A 21,600-nucleotide genomic window follows, 5' to 3' on the forward strand; every position below is an offset into this window, starting at 1 on the left:
TGTATGTTTATGCGAATATGTGTTTGCATTTGTTTTCAGTTCAGTTCACCACTCCCCCCCCCCCCCCCCCCCCCCCCCCCCCCCGTCTCTCTTTGTCTTTCTCTGTCTCTCTCTCGCACACACACAAACACACACACACACCATATTCACCAGACCCCAGGGTGTCTCTCACCGTGACCCTTGGGGTCTCCACAATACATGTTTATGGTCTGGGGAAATAGAGCTTGCCTTATTGGGGCCCAGAACAAATGTGAATTTCCTCATTCAGTGTGTTTCCATGCCACAGATCCCTCTCTCAGCCACAGAGAGCTTCTTTAACGTGGTCTGGAACGGCCAGAGGCTCTTTCAGGACTCTGCACAAGGAAGATAACACCATCCCATAAATGCTACGGGTCACACTAAACCTCCTATCAGAGAGAGAGAGAGAGAGAGAGAGAGAGAGAGAGATAAAGTGTGCGACACAACTCAGCTCAGACTACCTGGCGCTTTGCTGGGAGATTCTTCTCTTGAAGGGAATATCTTAAAGAGGGCCCCTGTGATTTTTTCCACCCTTTTAACCTTCTCTATTTCTCGATGTTGATCTGTTTGCACAGGGGCTTTGTTCTTCACAGAGAGACATGTTGATTTCATTAACTTCTTGGGCACACATGTCGGGGTTGGGGTGGGGGGGGTGGGGGGGCAGTTTTTAGAAGATCTCTCTCTCTCTCTCTCTCTCTCTCTCTCTCTCATGAGTTTAATTTTGAGGCTTCTTTAATCTCCGAGACTCCTGTGATTTTAGATGTACCTCTTTAAACATGTGGAGTATGGACCCTAGGCCATAGGATTACTCCACTGTGGCAGTAGGGGCTTTTTGTGGACATCACAAAGTTTTTGAGGCAACTGTTTTGGTTCCTATGAGAAAATCCACACTTCTCTCCATAGGATCTGGTCTCCGGCTGTTTTTGAGAGGCGGAGTATCAGACTGATGGGATAATTGTGGTTTTATACCCTTGTGATCTGGCCTAACACATTTATAGTGAGAAGTGTTGAGGGATTGTAGAGAGAAGAGTTAACCTTGACTGTGCATCCACCTCACCCCGAATGAGGTTAGGTACAGGAATGTGTGGCACCATAATAGCTTGCATGTGTTTCACATTTCTGTCTCTTTAAAGAGTTGCAGCTTTACTGTCATGTAAGGTGGTTCGAGAGAGAAAATAAACAGCAACTCGCCCTTTGGCTAATTTCAAGGAAACATCTTGGAAGAACTTTTTAGAATCCGCAGAACCAAATCCAACAAATACTAAAGTTGCTTAAACATGTGGATGCAAAAAAAAAAAAAAAAAAAAAGCTGAAGTCAAGATTTTTGACTGTTTAATTTTTTTTTTTTTTTGAGAAATGCGAGACTTCACCTGAGGGAGACATCTTCTCTCTCGGAGCACAGCGGCATACTTTGAATGCCTGGCATTTCCTGTCTTCCCTTCCTTTTGGTCTTAGTTTTCCAAATCAGACCTCTGATGGGAATAAAAGATGGTAACCTGTCAGATGCCAAAAAAAAAAAAAAAAAAATCCAGATGCGTGGGAAAAGTCGCTTTTGATGATTGTGAACTATTCTTTGCCATTTGTTCTACATCAGAAGCCCACTCAAAACAAGCAGGGTGGATCTGGTTATACTTATGCATATGTCATTCAGTGTTTCTGACTAGAGACGGAATGTGGACAGCTGTCATTACTGTCCTTACCCCATGTCTTTACCCTTTTATGAGGGACATTCGTTCGATCGCTTGGAACCAGTCAAGAACCCCCTAGGCGTCTTTACCAACGGTGGAAGAACACCAGGAACTGGTTCCCACAGGAGTGTCCCGCAGCGGTTTGCCCTAAACTGCTGATGACGATGGTGGAATAAAGTGGTGTTATTATTTCTGCTGCAATAGAATTAAGTGCTGGTTTTCCTGTGGTATTTTAATCTGACTTAACAACATGAGGAGAGGAAGAAAACCTAAGGTTAATGCTTTAAACGACTTGCAAAGGAAAATTCAGCCTCTCTCCAAATCGCAAGCGTGTAATGACAGACTATACTGATCCCATCAGTATAGTGTCTCTAACAGCTGTGTATTTGCATAAAAGATACTTATACACAACATGACAGCTGGTGAATGTGTCATGAATGCAATGTAGGCTAAAACAATAGTTACACCCTATTACAACACTGAAAAGCATGGTTATGGGGGACAGCGCAGGCTAGCTCTTACTGTTCTGTTTGAGTTGTGAGATATTAAGCGTTCATTTTATTACGCCAAAAGTGCTTAGAAGGATGTATAAATACAGAAATTGATTTTATTCTACCTTTGAAGCACAATGACAGGGGTTCATCCATTGAATGAAAATGTCAAAATAAATCTCCAGCCCCAAGTTTTATGTAACAATCGATAGCCTGGCTGTCTTCCTGTCCGTTTGAAGTGCAATTGAAATGCCACAGGTTGACAGTTACTGCCAGTTTCACCAAATGAGGGGAGGCAGCCAAGAACCTTATCGCTCTCGCTCTCTGTGTTCTCCAACTCTGACCATTACCACTCAGACTCATTTATCACACTTTTCTGCCTTAGCTTTTTTGGTTTTAACTGATATAAGCTATTTTTTTCCCCATTTGTTTTTGTTCCATTTGTTGAAATGAAATGACTTTTGAATGCGAGCGGGGCTGCCAAATGGGAACAACACACTTTAACCGTTCTGTTCTCTTAATTGCTTTTTCCTTAATTTGATATTGCCAAAAAAAAAAAGTAGCATATCCATATTAGTTTGACTTGACCACAGCAGGGATGTTTTGTTGTTGTTTTTTTGTTTATTTGTTTGGGTTTTTTTTGTTTTAGGTGCCTTGTACCGAATTGTGTTGTTATCTGTTTGTAAGACAGAGGCTGACCCTTGCAGGACAAACTGGCCCCTGTGCAAAAAAAAAAGGGGGAGGCCGAATTCCTCCTGTCACAGCGGTTGCCGGCCGTCCTCCACCAGCCTTCACAGGTGCCACTTTCGATTCTGGGACTCTCTTACTGTTGCTGTTGTGTGAAGGGCTTGGTTCGGTGGAGCTCTGGGGGACGGCCGTCAGGAGTTCGCTGGCAGCTCGGACATTCCTGGCCTCTTTTAGTTTGGCCCGCGCTCGTTGCTGCTGCGCTTTGGAACCTGGGTGTCAAAGTGAGGTCTAGACAGTAAAAACGTCTCCTCCACTAAAGGATGTCTTCCCACATTCCTTTACAGAATGTCTGCTAGCGTGTCGACAGTGTTTCTTTGATTGGTATTTATGTAACGTTGGTCATTTTGGTCTTCGCATGCTTTCATCTGGGTATTGAGCAGAATTGTGGACAATGGGCATAACAGATATAAAACAAAATACTCTGCTCAGTGGCACTTTTTTTTTTTTTTTTTTTTTTTTCTGACAATGCACTCCTCAGGAGCTTGTCAAATGCCCCACATTGCTGCCCTGAGGCTGAGTGTAAAACAGAAAAGATAAAAAAAAAAAAAAAGGCTCTCTTTGGTAGTTATTTCAGGAACTTTTCGCCTGTAAACTCAAATAGTTTTGGGAATTGTTGTCATACGAGTCTTGTTTTGTTGCATCATACAGTCCTGGTCAGAATTATTGGCACCCCTGCATTGTAAGTGCAGAATTTAGAATATCTTTAGAAAATAAATTTTGTATAATCAAAATATTTCATAAAATCTCCAAAGTTATTGAACAACAATACAAAAATTCTTTCATATAGTGAATTAAGAAATACAGACATACAAAAAACATACGCTGGACACAATTATTGGCACCCTTTTGATGAATTTAAATTAGTTCCTCAAGCAATATAAAAAAACAAATAAGACTCACCTGTGCTTAATTTTCAGTGTTCACATGACCTGAATTAACCAGTGAATGATGGTTTTACTGCATGAAAAGGGGCTGATTGTTTCCAGTTTCTTTTTCACAATGGCAAAGACAAGAGAGCTGCCTACGAGCCTCAGAAGCGCTGTTATCAAAAAGCATAACAATTTCAAAAGTTACAAGGACAATCGCCAAAGATCTTCAAATCTCCGTTTCAACACCACACAAGACGTGTAAAGAGCTTCAGGCTGACCTGGAGCAATCTGGGGGGGTGGTTTCAGCCCGTACCATACGCCGCTGCACACTAAACCAAGCAGGGCTCCATGGGCGAAGGCCAAGGAGGACACCACTATAGAAAGAAAGGCGCAAAAAAGGCAAGACCAATGTATGCAAAAACTTTCATAGATAAGCCACAGTCCTTCTGGAATAATGTTCTATGAACAGATGAAACCAAAGTAGAGCTCTCTGGGCACGCAGTGCATCAGTTTGTTTTCAGGTGACAAAATGAAGCCCATAAGGAAAAGAACACCCTACTTGCAGTAAAACATGGCGGAGATTCTATCACACTGTGAGGTTGCTTTGCTGCCTCTGGTACTGGGGGCATTCAACGTATTAAAAAGGAATGATGAAGCCAGAAGATTTCCAAGGCATTGTAGAGTGATATGAGTTACCCAGTGTCAGAAAACTAGGTGTGAAGGGCGAAGGTCTTTGGGTTTTTCAGCAGGACAACGACCCAAAGCACACATCCAGCAGCACGGAAGCCAGCAATGAGTCCTGACCTAAATCCCATTGAAAACCTTTGGAGAGAGCTGAAATCTGCCATTGCAAAAAGGACTCCTGCAAACTTAAGAGCTTGAACGCATAGCAATGGAAGAGTGGCAGAAACTACCAGCAGAAGCTTCTAGATGGTTACAAGAAACGTTTAGAGGCTGTCATTGTTGCCGAAGGTCCTGCGACCAAATATTAGTGAAGGGTGCCAATAATTGTGTCTGGGGTACATTTTGTGTTTGTATTATTTCATTATTATGCACTTTTTGTGTCTTTTGTTCAGTAACTTTGGACATTTTATTAAAATATTCTGAATTATGTACTTGAAATTCAGGCTTGCAAATAGTTCTGACCAGGATTGCGGTTCTTGACACCAGTAGAATTACTTTGCGTGTTTTTATTGGGTTAATAAATTAGGCTGTGCAGTTGCTCTTGCCTGGTTTAATTAAATTAGCTCACTAAACACACCTAAGGAAACCTCCCCCTTGTTTTTCCCTAGGGTGAAAAAAACGTCAAATTGTCAGATCTCACCTGCGGCAGTTTAGTGTATAATGTTACAAAGAGTTTCACGAAAAGAGAGGATGCAGCTGGCAGGATTTTTTTTTTTTCCTCTTTTCCTTCTTTCTGTCTCTCCCTCAAGCCTCTGTTTTCTGTCTTCTACACTTTTCGCTCCTGGATCAGAGCGGGGTCACGGCGTGCCATCTCCTCCGAGAGTCGAGATCGATGAGCCTCAGACGGCCCCCGACCCCTGCCGCAAACCTATTGGCTTTTCTCCATATGCGGAGTCTCCGAGTCCCTCCTACAGAGCTCCGGTGTGAGTTCACCAGGGTTTCGCTCCTGGATTCCTGGTCCTCACCATTCTTTACACTGTCCAGACTTCTCTCAGACAAAAAAAAAAAAAAAAAACCTCTCTTCCCCCGGATATAGCAGGTTTAGACACGTGGAGATAGGCTGATGTGCTTACCGTTATCATCCGTACTGAAGTGTTATCCTGGGTTTAAGCAGCATTTCAGTCATCACAATGTTAGAGAAGGGATCTTCTCCATGTGACTAAACTCACACGGCGATATCTGCCTAATAATGAGTGTGCAGTGTTGTATTGAATTTGATTCTTTTGACTTTGTTTACACTACAGCCCTGAATGCTGGGTTCCGAATTGCAGCACACACCGTATATTTTGAGGTCCTTGCTGAACGTCTGTATTCATTTTTTGGAAATTACCCATATCCAATATCAGTGTAAGTAGTCTCGCATGCGTAAACGAAAAACGACAAAAGACGTTAAGAAGAACAAAAGGTGACGATCCATTGTGAATGTGCCCAGATATTCAGGTTTAGCAGCCTGTCAAGGAAGGCGCTGGCTTGGCCGTTCTTCCCGCTCACGCATATTGACCTGCAGTGACAAGGGCGAGTCAAGGGCATGAAGAGCCATCTTGGTGGCACTGCGTCGTCAGAGTGTGTGTTTTTCTGTGGTGCATGAAGCACGTGACCTGAGATAGATGGCCTCTTCCTAACCAAAACAGGCTGAAAACACATAAACCAGTGGACTATCAAAACGATAAGAGATGACATTGAGAAATGGAAATTTTTTATGTATTTGACCCTAGCACTTAATGAATCTTCATATTTTTTTTGGGGGGGGGGGCTACAAAAATGTTACCATTATCATGACAAGTGCCTCGCAAAGCTCAAGTTCAGCCACACAGCATCAATTAAATGTGGAATGCGGAGAATCCGACAGCTTGTTTTCCCGAATAACAAGATAGCAGCGCATGCCTGTTCTGTTTAAATATTAGAGCATTCTTTTCCTTCCACCCTGCTCCACCACTGAGGGTCCACAGAACATGGAGGACTGTGGGAAAGGTCTTAGCCCTCGGCCTAGCCGAAGTTACGAAACAAACATTCATCATCATTAAACTTTATTTAGACACTTTCTTGTCTCAAGAGCTACGATGAAAAAGTAGAAAACGAGGACAGTCGTGTAGTATTGGCAATGTGGGATGTGTTGTAATTATACCATAATTGTAATTGTAATACACATGATCAGTAAAGCCATCCTGCTGGTCCCTGCTGGTGTTACCTGTGAGCGATGACGGTTTTGAAGACTCATTTTGTGTGTGTTTCTTCACAGGGTGAAAACGAGTGGACTACAGGAGCGACGCCATGTTTAAGGCTGTTCTGAAGAAGAATAGAGATGGAGGGAGGGGAAGTAAAAAAGAGACTGGTATGTACAGACAAGAACGACACATTCTCTACCAAAAGAGGGATGACAGCCCACTTCCTGCTCTCACAGGAAGCTGCTTCATTCTGCCCTCACTCGTGCTGATTACCGTCCAGCTAGTCAGCCACTGCGTCTTACTTCAAAAAGATTAGCCTTATGTGGAGAACAATGTCTCTTAAGTTCATTTGATGATGTCATCTGTTATGGGTTCTCACACAAAACTCATATTTCGTACGTTCATAGTTACTGTGACTAATATACACCAAGACAGCCGTCAACACTATGTTGTAATAGAGTGTTGGCACTGCTCTGGAGTCTGTTGGGTTATTTGTGATATGAAAATATGAAGTGGGTGAAGATTGTGGAAGAGTTCATAGTAATATATAGTGTTGAGTCTGCCTCTGCTTGTGTGAGAACAGGTGTTTAGAACTTTTTCCTGGAGAACCTGATGGAACTTTTTTTTTTTGGTCAAGGTTGAGTTTTATATACACTGTGACCACAAGAATGAATCACCGTGGTAACTACGACAGACAGAAATTAACATTACATCTGTACTGTTCTCCCAACGTATCAGATTACACCATATAGATTTACTAAATTAGTCTTTTTATAAGAGGAATGACAGATTATTTTTAATATGCTTGCATTCATTCAGAGTGCATCGACCAAAAAAGAGGAAACTTGGTCAAATCACATTTGTGGAAGCTCTTTTCCATCAGTTGATTAATTTCATGTCTGCAGATGCGTTTGTCATTTTCTGAGCTGTGATGATTGAATGCTCTTGTCCACAGTCCAACGCCTATTGACGGGTACACACATGCTCCTAGTTTAAGTAGCAGTAAGTGACATAGTCAATTAACCGTAGATTGTTGCCCCAGTTCAGGGGTGGTTTGGATACTCGTACTCTGTTCTTTCCTACGGTTCACGCTCTAACAGGCCCTTGCCAAGTGAGCCCGCCCTTCACACATACACTGAGAATCTGGCTTGTCCAGACACCAGCTACTCTTAATGCCAGATTACACTTTCCCCACTCTCTCTTTTTTCTTTCATCTGTTCTTTTTTTTTCCTTCATCTTCGTCTGTGACTGGAACCGCCTCCTCGGATGACTAAAAAAAAAAAACGCTCTTTGGGTCCGTGTGAGGAATTCGACCGGAGATCCCCGGCTTACTTCCACGGGCCTTGTCACTGTCTAGTTTTGAGGGGGGCTGGTGACATAATGAACAATTCATCATTGGTTCCCACCCTGTTTTAACGTAACTGATGCTGTATTGCTTATAGGGACTGTTTTCAGTGGGTCTGTGCGAACATGTCTTCTACACATATGAGTCAGTCACCAATGTTACACCCTCTTCCTGGCTCTGTCATTTACTTCTGTCTCTCTTTCTCTGTCTCTGTCTTGTTGTTGCTCCTGAAGTGCCTGTGACTAAGCCCGACGGGAGACAAACGGCGATGAGCGTATCACTTCGAGTTTCGTTTGTGTTCAGTCTCCTTATCCACCGCCCTCACCCTCAGCTGAATACGATATATCACATCAAAGCAGATTTCTCTCGCACTCCTCGAAGGAGCAATTAAACCCAGAGACGCTCATGGAATTGAACCCAGACGCTCACAGTGATCCAGGAATGTTCGGCATGACCAGATCGGTCGGCGTCTGATGTAAAGATCTCCGCCGTGCCTCTGCTGGCCTGTTGTGGGACACTGTGACACACTGTGCTTGGGTGACTGAAACGCACGCGCGGCCAATGTCGGACGCCCGTGTGTCTCTTAATTTCTTTCATTACTGTCGTTGCTCATCTCTACATGATATGAGCGACTGAAACGTAACTACAGCTAAAAATAAATAACCGTTTCTCTCATTTAACCACATCCCCTGCTGGGAAATGTCACCGTTTGTAGAGCCTGTAATGGTGTTTAGGCTTTTAATATCTTGGAGAGCACAGGTGTGAAAAATTACATTCTTCGACAGCTTTAGTTGATTTGAGAACTGTGAAATGTGTTCCAAAATAGATTAATGGTTGTTCATATCTTTCTCTGTGGAGATTTACATGTTTGTTAAAATCAGTGTTCCCACATTTGGGACTTGAAATGAGGTTAGTAACATATTAGCCCCTCTGGGGAAACAAACAAAAAAAAAAAACCCTGTCAAGTTAATCAAAGCAGGCACACAACAGAATCCTTAATGCTTTCTGTGCCTAGATAGTGACATATTGCCTATAAAATATTCATGGCACCTTCTGTTTCATTTTATTATTCTCCCAAATGGGGTTAGACAGATATGATGCTCGAACCCACCGTCTGGTTTGGGGAAAATTGTAGTTTAAGACGGAAATTTAATCATATCTTTACATGTTAAAAAAAAAAAAATCATGTTGAAACCGGCATATTAAAAAACCATATTATAGTATGTAGTCGCTATATACTAAAATAAAAAAAAAGAAGAAGAAGAGAAAGTGTTAAGAAAGGAGTCAGTCAAACAGTGAGATGTTGCCAGTGCATATTTCATGCGAACTGTTTGCTTTAAGTGGGTTATGGATCATTGACTCAACTCACTTCAACTGAATTTCTCACGACCTTTCTCAGATCGGGTGTCATTCTTGTCAAATTTGATAGCCTAGATACAAAAGTAACAAAACCAGACAGATCGCTTAGCTTGAATTTGTTCTCCCTCAAAGTAGATGTTGTCCAGACTACAATACTACCACCACACCAGTGCATTTCTCTATTCATGACCTGATATTGACTACTGAAGGGGTTCTTTAAGGGAAAGCGCCCGCTGATATGCAGTGGAAAGTGGTTGAATGGAAATGTCCTGATATAATTGTATGATAGCTCAGCATATGGTCCTCATGAGATTCGTGGTCGTGGCCTGGAAGGAGCTTGAAAGGAATCACGGAAACTTTGCCATTTTGCCAGACGCCGCAGTCATTAGCCTGTGTGAGCTCCACATCACAAAACGCGCCCACAGAAGCAGCCGTCGCTAATTCAACCCTTCTCTGTTCTTTCTCTCCTCCTCCTCCTCCTCCTCCTCTTAGGCCTTCTCCTCGTCCTCCTCTTTCTCTCTTTTATTCTCTCTTTTCTTCACAACCACTCCCCACAATTAAAAAAAAAATGCCCATTTTAAAAGTTAGCTTTTATATGGTGGAAGATTCCGGAAGCAGGATACTGTTTTAGAGGTTGCTTGAAGCCTTTGATCTGAGCACTTTCTCGTAAAAGGTCAAGTTCTTAGCGGGCTTCACTGATGTCAGTGGGTTTAGGGCCCAGAACTCAGAGTGTTGGGTGGATTCTGCAGTGGTAAAATTAGATGAGTTGGGTTTCTCTCTCTCTCTCTCTCTCTCTCTCTCTCTCTCTCTCTGCCCCTCATTCTCTCAACCTGGACCACTTCTTTTAAACTTTAAAAAATGGGACCGCAAGTAGGGGTAGGCCAGCAGTTGCACAGATGTAGTTGGGTAGGGGAGATGGATCTTGGGAAAGGGAGGGGGGAGGGGTCTGTTTTTATGCGAGCCTTGAGTAAACTCTGAAAAATCAGCATGTTCCTCATGGCCAAGATTCGCCTCAGACTTTATCACACTGAAACGTAACTTTGACATTTTACTTTGGTGACTGCTGACAAATACTTTTTTTTTCCTTCTTTTTTTTTCTTGCCGGGGGCATTGGCTGCTAATTCGGCCATCTCTGCAAGACAACTTCTGAAGTATGTGCTTTTGCCCTTTTCACTCATAAATTATTATACTGGTTCCCAGTGTGCACCCAATGTGGACATTTACTGATAAAAGTTTGTTTGTGTTTGTGTGTGTGCGCACGCACGCGTGTGCGCGCGCATGTATTCACTGATACACCAGGTCCATTTCAATTTCCAAAGAGAAATTTAATAAAATTTGTTATTATGTCTGAGTAGAGCAAACCTGGGTGATTTTTTTTTTCCCTGTGTTGGACCACTTGAAGAATTCGGAAGTAACACAGACCGGAAGTAAAGTTTTATCGCAAGCTCTGAGTGGACTAAAGTCTATCCTTACATCCTACTCCTCGCGCGGTCTTCCATAGCCCTGTAAACCCACCACAGCTACTCAGTTCACGCTCGTGTTCAGCAATTCGATTTATTGGACAGAGAGAAACATAAGGGATTGGGTGACACTTTAAGCACAGTTCACTAATACCGACAAACATTCAAACCTGTGCCGACTTAGTAACAGGAGCAGAGTCTTGAATGACCTTGGACAAAAGTGGTTTGGGGTCACAGTTCAGATGTTGTGAAGCCAGGCATTTGTCTGCATACTTGGTGTGAACGTGAAGTTTTCATTTGAACCATGCTATACTGCCCCTGCTGACTGTGCATACACCTCTACCTGAAGTAAAGCAAAAAAAAAAAAAAAAAAAAATCTTTTGATGTCCAGTCTTTTAAAAACATGCTACACTCAGTGTCTACTTTCTTGTTTTTCTTGCATAGACTCATTTAGGACTTTTCAGGCCAGCAACCATAAGTGTTCACTGAATAGCGCTTGAATTATGTGGTCTTCCATGTATTGTGAGTCAGATTTTGGGCATTTTTCACTCGCTTTATTTTGCTTACTTCGATTTTGGCAGTCTCTAGCAGTGTGGGGAGTCAGGGCTGGACAGGGTCACGACGATCTAGACTTAAGATCTTGAGATGTGAAGGCCATAGCAACATAATTCAGTATTCATGTTTCTACAGTCAGAGAGGAAGTCCTCCCAGCTGCTCATAGTTAAAATATCTATCGATGAGCACCCGTGGGACTCGGTAAGCCCTACTTTATAAATTTGTAAAGGATTTTTTTGGTTCAGTATGGATGTGAGAGGACTGTTAGAGCTGGTACTGGGGTTAGGCCTGGTCTGCAGGGCTTGTTTTATACAGATCCCACATCACTGAGAAGGGAAGATTTAGAGCACATAATGACTGTGATATGTTAGCACTTGAGGTTTGCTACTCTTTCAGTTAGAACAAATAGAATACGTAAAACATTTCTGTGTTTGTGGGCCTTCGGGCCTTCTAGAATGTTCTCCTCCTTGGCTGACAGTCAGTTAAGAGAATGCTGACTTTGTCTGGGTAAGTTTAGCATAGTTCCATGGACTGAAATCCTTTGGGGAGGTTCTATCGGCCTCCCACTCAGTGTGGGAATTAGTGTGGTGTGTGGGAGGAATGAGACCCAGCCCTCACTCTCTTTCTTGTTCTCTTTCTCTCTCTCTCTCTCTCCTTCTCTCTCACTCTGAATGGATGGAGTTGTCAGTACTGGATGAGTGTTGATCGCTCAGTCGTGTAATTGCCCCCTGGTGCTCCTGTGGGGATTCCAGTTTGGTTCTCTCTCTTTCTTTCTATAGGCGCTTTCGCACCGAACAGTTCTAGGGTCTAATTCGATAGGAACTACCCCCTGTGGAGCTTCCCCTAGAACTACATTCGTTCTAGGGCCTTTTTTCTGTTTGCTTTCGCACCGCCAGTACGAACGCTGAAGTGACGTAAGCCGGCCGACGGTATAGCAGCTAAGAGCTGTTGTTTATGACTAACCAGGATAGCTGCACATTATGAATTACAAATTTAATCACTTTTAAGACCTTTTAAATACCTCCAAAGGGAAAAAAAGAACCATTACTGCGGCAAAAGAAATCGACAAACTAGACTACAGTATACGCAATGAGTTTTATTGAATTTGAATGACAGAAATATTGATTGCACATTAGATAACCTATAACTGCCTTCTCATTAACGAAAATAAAACTGTATGGCGATAGACCCAGTCCAGTGGAGAAAATAATTTCCCAATGCATTTATGCATTTACCACCGCAGTAGCAGTGAATGATTTGATGGGCATAGTACTTTTCGGGTGCTAGCATAGCGCTTGTGCCTGACCCTTGCTCGCGGCATCGTGTTTTTTTTTCCCCGCCGCAGCCCTAAAATTGTAAGCTGGATAAACACATTCTTATTTTAGGTTAAAATGCGGATCACAGCCACACAAGCGGACACACAAGCACCTACCGAAGCGGAGTGTACGCTACCTCTTCAATGTACAAATATACATTGGACGTTGCAAAATGGTCATTGTTGGGGGATATAAAATACCGGTAAAATAAAACATAAAAACTATGTGCCCCCTCCTACAATTCCAGACATTTTCAGACATGAATATCAAAAGCTAAATGATATACGTTCTAAGACTTTATATTTTGCACGGATCTTTAAAAATGGCGGTTGCAATCATCGTATACCTGCGTCTGGTCCAATGGCTGTACACCTACGTCACAAGGTTCCTATTGTGCTGCAAAAGTACCTACCCTGGAGTAGGGGCTAAAAAAGCCCCTCAAACGGCGTTCTTAGAACTAAAATCGTTCTAAGTTCCTGCGGTGCGAACACGCCAAAAAGGGGGTACTTTCTCCAACAGTTCTAAGAACTATGAAAAGTTCCTCCGGTGCGAAAGCGCCTTATCTCTCTCTTTCGTCTTCCTTCCTTTCTTTCTCTTAGGCTGGCATGACAGGAGGCCGGGGTGACACAGGCAGTTTAGAGTCCTGAGTCTTGAGCCAAAATTTGAAAAAAGAAAGAAAGAAAGAAAGAAAGAAAGAAAGAAAGAAAGAAATGCTGCTGCTTTTCCTCTTTCTTCTCTCCTTGTGCTGTAAGCAATGCCCTGGGTTGGTGGCTGTATTTTATTAGGAATAACAATTCACTTTGGCTTTGACCCCCTTGTTGTTTGGCAAATGAGACAGACTGTTAGCCCCCCCCCCAGATGGGCTTTTAGCAGTGTGTCTAATCTGGCAGTGTTTTCTCTGTAATAGCTCCAACATCAAGTACTGCTTTGACTGCAACCAGTGTCAAATTAGCTCCCCAGAGTCCATGACCCTCAATCAAGCCAGTTTATCATTTCTGTCGTGGGACATGACGTCTCTGTCAGCGCATTTCTTATAGCTTCACAGCCAGCATCACGTCTGCCATCTTCCCCCTCCATCTCCCTGGCCGTCGCGTTTGGATGTTAAATCTAAACATGTCCTCAAGCATTGTCTAGAAAGAGTCATAAAATCTAATTTTTTTTCCCAACAGCCATTATCTGCTGAACCAGTGAATGATTTACAAGGTTTTTTTTTTTTCTTTTTTCAGTGACATAGTTGTGATGTTTTGAGCTTCTCTTGTGTTTGGTCTTACCAAGGGAACTAAGATCTGTAATTACCTTACCTTATAGGCTTAAGGCTTCAACACACCCTGAGAGGGGAGAAGGAGAGAGGGGTTTTTTTTCTTTCCTCCCATTGATCTTTATTAAGTCCCTGAGTGATTAAAGGCCGGTTGATAACGCGCGGCACGCGGAATCATCCGGTAAAGGGAGCGTGGGTTATTGAAGTTGGTGTGATCTCATTAAAAGCTGCGTAGCGTTCGCTTCAAGCTGGGGTGCATGGCTAGCCAGTGCCCTTTCTTTCAAAGCTTTGTCCCAGCGGGGAGTTTCAGCCCACTTTTTTTTCTCTCTTTTTTTTTTTTTTTTTTTTTTTAACCAGCTTGGGCACTTTGATAGAGAAACTATTCAATTATATCAACCTCGTAAAACAGCTGCTAAAACATGGGCATACACACAGTCAATAACGGGCTTCGAGGCCTGCCGTTAATATCTCGAGTCACACCTTGGCCAAAGCAGCGTTTCGATTTGAAATGCTTTTGTTTGGCTTGTTTGAATTGCCAGTCGCCGCACGCAAAATCAGCTTGCGGACATTGTCGGGCAGCGAGCTTAACGTATATAATATTTTCAGCAACAGGACTGAAGCAAAAGGGAAAAAAAAAATCACACAATGTGTCATATAAATCTATTTGGTATGAGCAGCATTGTAAATCACACAGTTCTTTTAGTCATATCTGTGCTATGCATGTAAAACCAACACTAGAGCTAGAGGCTATAGCTGTCACTGGTGAGGTTTTGTTATGTCTTGTAAAGTCTCCTGGAGACAAACTTATCGAGGATTTAAAAACCACGTTTCGTTGGCACGATAATGTAATCTCAATACGGAATCACAGTATCAGGGCCATAATGCTAACAGCCCTTCTATAACTCGTCGAAGCGAACGTTACGATCTGTTGTTTTGTCTTATCCTGTTTGATTTGCGCCTTTCTCACAGAATATTGTGAAGAAATGAAGGAATTCAGAGCAATTTTTTGGTCTGGCGTGAGGTGTTGGCATAGCGTGTAATCAGTGAATTAGCTCAGCCCTGGGCGAACGAGAAGCTCCTTGTTTCTGGGATTGAGTTGGAGCTGGGGGGGGGGGGGCGCCAACGTCTTGCTGTTGTTTCAGCTGTGAGAGTGACTGGTACAGGCTGTTTCCTCAGTACCTTTCTGTGACCGGACTGGCCAAGGTGATTTGTTGGTGTGCAGCCAGACTGCCGAGGAAATGGAATTCCTCGCTGTCTTTGATGTGCGCAAGGAGCATGCTTATTGAAGGAAAAGCCATTTTGAGGGTTCTGCAGGAAGTAGGAAAACCATTGTGTGAGGAGCTTAAACTTCAGCCATCTGAAATAGAGGTGGACATTCTTCAAATCCTGTATAAAAACATGTAACTTCTTCTATGACATCACTTTCCTGTCCTTCGCTCTGTTCTCATTGGATGAGAGTGTAGGTTTTCGGTGAATCTGTCCAGTACCCAGCTTGCAGTCCTAATAAAAGAAACATGATAAAGACGGAATATTTTTTTGTGATGGGGTGTGTGTGTGTGTGTGTGTGTGTGTGTGCAGACTGTGGTTTTGAAGGGGGGGGGGGTTGTTGCCACAAAAAGCTTTGTTTCATTCCCTGTTGCTTTTCATACTTTTGTCTTCCTTGAGTCACAAAGCAGTTGGTGGTATACCTTTAAGAGACAGTCACATTCATTCAGCATGATGGCTAGTCTAACTCATGAAGCTTGCACAGTTAAACAAAATTGTTTATGTGATTAAAAAAAATATGAGTAATTGTTGATGATTTCCTATTAAGTCTTATCACAGGTCTACAGTGAAGTTTCACTGAGCAGCATGCTAATGCTTCTAAAATATTGGAAATTCAGTGGCAGTGTTTTGACAGGATATTAATTTTTTTTTCCTCCTATCTGTTATGACAGTTACACATAATAATGTGGTTGTTTTTGCTCTGTGGGTGCTGAAATTTGATGCCCTGGATCACACTGGCTTTTGCTGTAATCCATGCTGGACTCTGTATGAATGCTGTCTGTTTGCCGAAACATGAAACAGTCAGGGAAAACCAAAAACCGCCCAGAAGGCCTGTTTTTCCGGTCGGCTTTCTTTCCCCCACCGGTTCCTGCCCTCTGAATAGAGTACGGTGACAGCCCTCTGAATTCAGTCACACCTCATGAGAAAACTTTCCTGAAAACCTGATTGGCTTTAATGGAGTGTTTGATGCTAATTAGGCGCCTCCATTCCTAAGCGCAGAGGCCTGACATTTATAGTGGGCTCTCAGACATCAGCGGGTGGTTGTCAGGTGAATTTGCGGCACGGTTGGTTTCTGGTGCCGACGGGAGGCAGAGCCCACAGATGAACCGTCTGCAGAAGGCGTCTCGCAAATGGGAAGCAGCTTCCACAGTAACTTCTTTCATAGGCCCCAGCCACAGGTGCGGACATAAGATAGAAAAGCTAGTGGACTCGCTGAGAACAGCTGCAATACCACAGCCATGCTTGGGTCTATCAACACCATTATGGCTCTGAGTGGCTTAGCAGTTTCCATCAACGCCCAGTCATTCCAGTGAAGAGTGAGGAAACTGGCTCTCATCTTGCAGTGCCCCTGAGGGGTCAGAGAGGAGCCCTGCCACCTGGGTGTGAGTTCTGGAGAGGAGCAAACGCAGTGATTTATGGGACTGTGGAATGCAGAGCTTCAGTTAGATCTTTGCAGGCCACAGGAGGTTTGCGTGAAGAACCATTCAAGTCATGATTTCTGTTGTGTAAATTGCATCAGATCGCCACTGGCCATTTGAGTGCAATAAATTTCATTTTGGCTATACTATACTATACTAAATATATATGCACACACACGCACACACACACACACACATATATATATATATATATATATATATATATATGTGGGTGTGTGTGTGTGTGTATACATGAGCGCTTGATGTTTTAACCTAACAGGTCATTCTTTGTGTGTGGCTAGACTCAGACAGACAGATAAACAAATAAATTTGAGGAAACATACACAGGCAGAAGGCTGGTTTGATTTCTGCCAGTCTCAGAGATTGAAAACCACAGAGGCAGACAGGCTGTTCTCTCACATTTGGACCCTGCTGTCAACACACATTTGTGAGAATTTCTCATTGCCACAACTGAGACTCCTCGATATTCTTTGATTCTTTGACTGTGATGACGTTAACTAGAGTAACGTCTAACGACTTTTGTTCTCATCCAGTGGTTCAACACAATCGTAATGTTTTGATAACCTGTTCATTCATTGTGAAATACCTTTCATTTTTCAGTGTGATGCTCATAGCTTCTCTAAGCCTTGTTTGTTTTTTTTTTCTTCCCCTGCCTGTGATATTTTGGTTTCTGACAAATATAGATTTTGAGTAAATATGTTTTTACAGAGTTGCTTTGGAAACACTCTCTACCTGACTTTCTCTATCGTCCACACACACACACACACACACACACACACACACACAGTTTATTGGAGAGCCCCATCAGGTTTGATTAGTCTGTTTCATTCCGCTCTTTGTTATTCTAAGCATATCTTCACATGAGGACTTTCTGGGAAGATTCTCTCTTTCACTCGTCTTTTTCGAAGTCCCGCGTGACTCAGAGAAAACCCCACCAGAGACAACACAATTCACCCTAATTTCCTAATGTTTGGTCATGTGACCTTTCTCGGTTCTCAGAGTCAGACCCAGGCTCAAATCACCCATGACGCTACTTTTGTCGGTTTAAAAGCGTGCTTTAACCCGCAGCACTCCAAACGAATGGGAACAATCGGAATTGATTATTCTTTGTCGAATAACGTGCGAATTGGAGAAAATGGGGCTGCAAAGGCCCGTTTGATTTTCACTCAAGCGATTAAATGACTGTTAATGAGCTTCAGGCACTAGGAGCGCTGCTCACTTGTTGTGTACGATACGACGGGGAACGGTAGGGCCTGACATTTACAATGGAAACTGGAGTGTGGTGGAAACTGCTGTGTTTGGAGAGTAAAGCTCTATATCATGCAAGTGTGCCATAGGGAGTCTTTCTTAGGAGAAAAAAAAACGTGGTGTACAGCTTGTGAAAGGGTGTGTGAGTACAGAACTCCAAAGCAATTATCGCGAAGGCTTTGTGTGACTCGCACCCATACGTCTATGATCCTAACCCTGGTCATTGTTCGTAGCTGGAGATATCGTGTGTGTTTTTCGGGACACGTTGAGACCACAGAATTATTGAGTTTTCAGGCAAAAGCCAAACAAAAAGGGCCCTGCAACACACAGGCAAATGCAGACTTGCCTCTAGATGTTTTGTGTTCTACGCTATAACTTTAAGTTTGAAGTTTACTCTAATCACATTGATCATTTTATGGAAAGAAAAAACACAAAAATGTAGACTGGCTGAAAATCTTGCTCCGTTCCAAGTGTTTCAAGTGTAATGGTTGTCTCTCTGTGTGTGTGTGTGTGTGTGTGTGTGGTGTGTGTTTGCAATCTTTAACGGCAGAAATGATGGACAAAAGAAAGAGAAAGCGGAGAAAGAAAAGAAAAGCATTGAAGATAAGCCTATATGTGTATCAAAGCCCTCTAACACCCAGAAGGCAGCGTTTACCTGGGCGTCGCACACACGTGCACACACAGACACGCACACACATACAAACACCCACACCCCTGTGGTTTGGGAGTGTAACAAAACCTCAGGTGTGTCCATAGAATCCCTTCCCCAGCTGTCACACCGCCAGGGACCCGAGAGAAAAGCATCATGGGACATGACTATGGATTAGGGACATTGTGCTGTCACAGCTGTTTTAAACTCGCTGAACCTTGAGAGACGACCGTTGGCAGACTCCTTCTTTTTCTCTTTCGTTCTCGATGCCGTTCATACTATGTGGCGCAATTGCTGACTTAACATTATGCTAGTTTTTGATGATTTATGGTTTTAACATCATTTTGTTAAGCTCCCTTTGTGAGGTTACATGTGCCTTTTAATTTCTGTGTGAATTAGGTCAGTCTACTGTGATAGCGTCAAAACCGTGAAATCTAATAGTGTGGAGTTAGGCCATGTATCTACTGTGCTTTCACCCTGTATAGCTGTCATGTTATTGAATACTTATGAAACGAATGAATGGAACAGATTATGGAATCTAAGACTTTAGATAATATGATCATCATTTACCATCTGGATGCCAAAAAAAAAAAATGTACGAAGTTTCTGTATCATATCAACCCCTCAGCATTCTCAGAAACCCCTGGGGTTAATTACTGTCACATGGTCAAACAGCAAACAGCGCTCTGCTTACTAAACGATACCGCGGTTGTCGAATGCAAGACGGCCTTCTTAGGTTGCTGAAGTGAACTGGGAGCCCTCTGTTCATCTCAGCGACACTAAACATTCTCTTGGTTACCATGGTGAGCTCCATAAGTTTGTTTATGACATCACAGTCCTATATTTCACTCCGTTCTCCTAGATCAGCGGCCCACGAAAAGACCGTATAGAGGTGAGCTGTGTAGGTTTTGTGGTTGCCAAAAGTCCCGCTGGTGAAACACTCTCTTCATTTCCCACATCTGCTCCCTTTCCACCGGATCCCATGACCTTGGAAGTGCTTGTACAGCGAGAGGAGGAGAGAAAAAAAAAAGAAAGGAAAGGGAAAAAAAGACAAAACAAATACATCAGAGTTGGCTGGGAACCTAGTATGATGTCATTGCCTAAGTCTGGTTAAAACTGGGGCTAACTGTTATCTTAGTTCAGGGTTGCCATGGGAAGTTGGAAGTCTCTGCAGTTCTTCAGAGAAAAGGATGGTCTTTGGCTCGTCAGAGTGATGTGTTTTTTTTTTTTTTTCCGAGGGTCAGCAGCAGTGTCCTCGGCAGCTCTTTGCCTGAAAGGGTTTATACGGTCACGGTCCTTTCTGGTTAGCGTGGATCAATCCTGAGTACATACACACATTCCTTTCACCTGATAGAAACTCACTTTGGAGTGCGAAAGCTCCTTCATGGTGTTTGCGAGTGTTGGCTCTAACCCTCTTGTTGAGGTCAGGTCTTTTTCATTTTATTTTCTGTTGAGATTTGTGAAGTTATTTCAATTCAGTGTGCCCTCCCACAACCCTATACTGTCTAGCTTTGTGCTTTAATAAACAAAGTTAAGTCAAAGGATAACTTTGTGGTCTCCAGGAAAGTATTACATGATAGTGAGTGTGCATTTTATTGGATTCTATTTGCAAAGAGATAAGAGGATTTTTAGGACGACCGGGTGCGTGCCCTTCTCTGCTCACTAAGAATGGAGCAAAACGGACATAATCTAATCTGTATCCAACGTTTGAGATCAGATAGATCTCAAAAAGTCTTCTTTTTTGTGTGTGTGTCTTGAGTCTGTGTCTGTGTGTGTGTGTTTGTCTGTGTAGCTGTGCATGTGTGTGTTTGTGCACATTTGGATTTTTGTGGCATTGTTTGAACCAAATGTCCCTAAAAGGATATAAAACAGGCCCAGATATTTGGTTGTTCACCTCCTGGGAAAACTGTTTAGGCTAGAAAATGTGGCTGTTATTGTTTAAACATAAAAGTGCCAAGTATTTCTATGGTTACAGTCTAGATATTATTCTTTAGTTGCAGTACAATAGAGGTCAATGGGAAGTCCTGGGTAGGATATAATGATAAGCATTTAAAGTGATACAGGAGTGATATAGGCTGTAAAGTGTAGTGTGTGTGTGTGTGTGTGTGTGTGTGTGTGTGAAGACATGTGCATGTGTTTGTGTGTGCTTTCTTGCTGGTGTGTACATTTACCTCTTTTGACAAGGGTGTGTGTGTGTGTGTGTGTGTTTTTTTTTCAACTGGTGTGTGCATTTACCTCTTTTGACTGGTGTGAATGTGTGTGTGTATTTGTACATGTCATCGCTCATCAGTAAGGAGAGGGCCTCACTCCTAGTCTTTGACAATGCTCTGGCACTCTGGCCTACTCCGCTTCTCTCACTGCCACTGAATGTGAATGAGAGAGAGAGAGAGAGAGAGAGAGAGAGAGAATGAGAAAGTGCTGCTTTTGTGCTTTTGATTGAGTCTAGGGATGAATGCTGCATCGTTTACTCCTCTAGCGTTCAGAGGCTTGCTGAACTATTGACCCCAGCCTCTTTGTGTGAGGGCCTCAAAGAAACAACAGATAATGCTTTCCATCAGGAGTGCCAGCCTCACCTCTCTCTCTCTGTCTGTGAAATGGCCTCACACCACGGCTCCCTCCATACATCCACTCTCTCCATTTATCACTATCTCTCTGAGGCTCTGGGATTCACCGCTGGAAAAGATTTTAAACAACAGCACAGAGACTGAACACCTGCCTTCAGCATTCACCACCGCCAGTTAACACACTGATCTGTCTTCATTTTGGTCAGAGAGGAATTTGCTCAAAACTAATAAAAAAAGCCATACTATCTTATCTCTTTTTTTGACGAGCAAGGGACAATCAGCCCAGAAAACATGTTTAATCCTTTAAATTTCTTATCAAATGCTTGGAGGCTGTTTTTTTGGTGCTTGATGCTTGTAGCATTGCTTGTGGCATGATTCCATGCCTTTAAATACACAAGGTTGTTTACTCATGGGATTAGCCAGCTTGAAAGCCCAGTGTCCTTTGTATGGCGTTCATATGGATAGAACTCCATTCATTG

General features: G+C 42.9%; 1 protein-coding gene across 2 annotated transcripts in view; it reads left to right on the plus strand.

The window, feature by feature from the left end:
- tanc1b (tetratricopeptide repeat, ankyrin repeat and coiled-coil containing 1b) overlaps positions 1-21,600 on the plus strand; it is a 110,004-nt gene that overhangs the window by 4,471 nt on the left and 83,933 nt on the right. For both annotated transcript variants that reach the window (XM_030787307.1, XM_030787308.1), the window contains exon 2: positions 6,737-6,829. In XM_030787307.1, the coding sequence (XP_030643167.1) occupies positions 6,769-6,829 (61 nt within the window). In that variant the 5' untranslated portion in view covers positions 6,737-6,768. The remainder of the gene's footprint in view (positions 1-6,736; positions 6,830-21,600) is intronic.

Source organism: Chanos chanos, chromosome 10 (assembly GCF_902362185.1).
Source record: "Chanos chanos chromosome 10, fChaCha1.1, whole genome shotgun sequence".
NCBI classification, from domain to species: domain Eukaryota; kingdom Metazoa; phylum Chordata; class Actinopteri; order Gonorynchiformes; family Chanidae; genus Chanos; species Chanos chanos.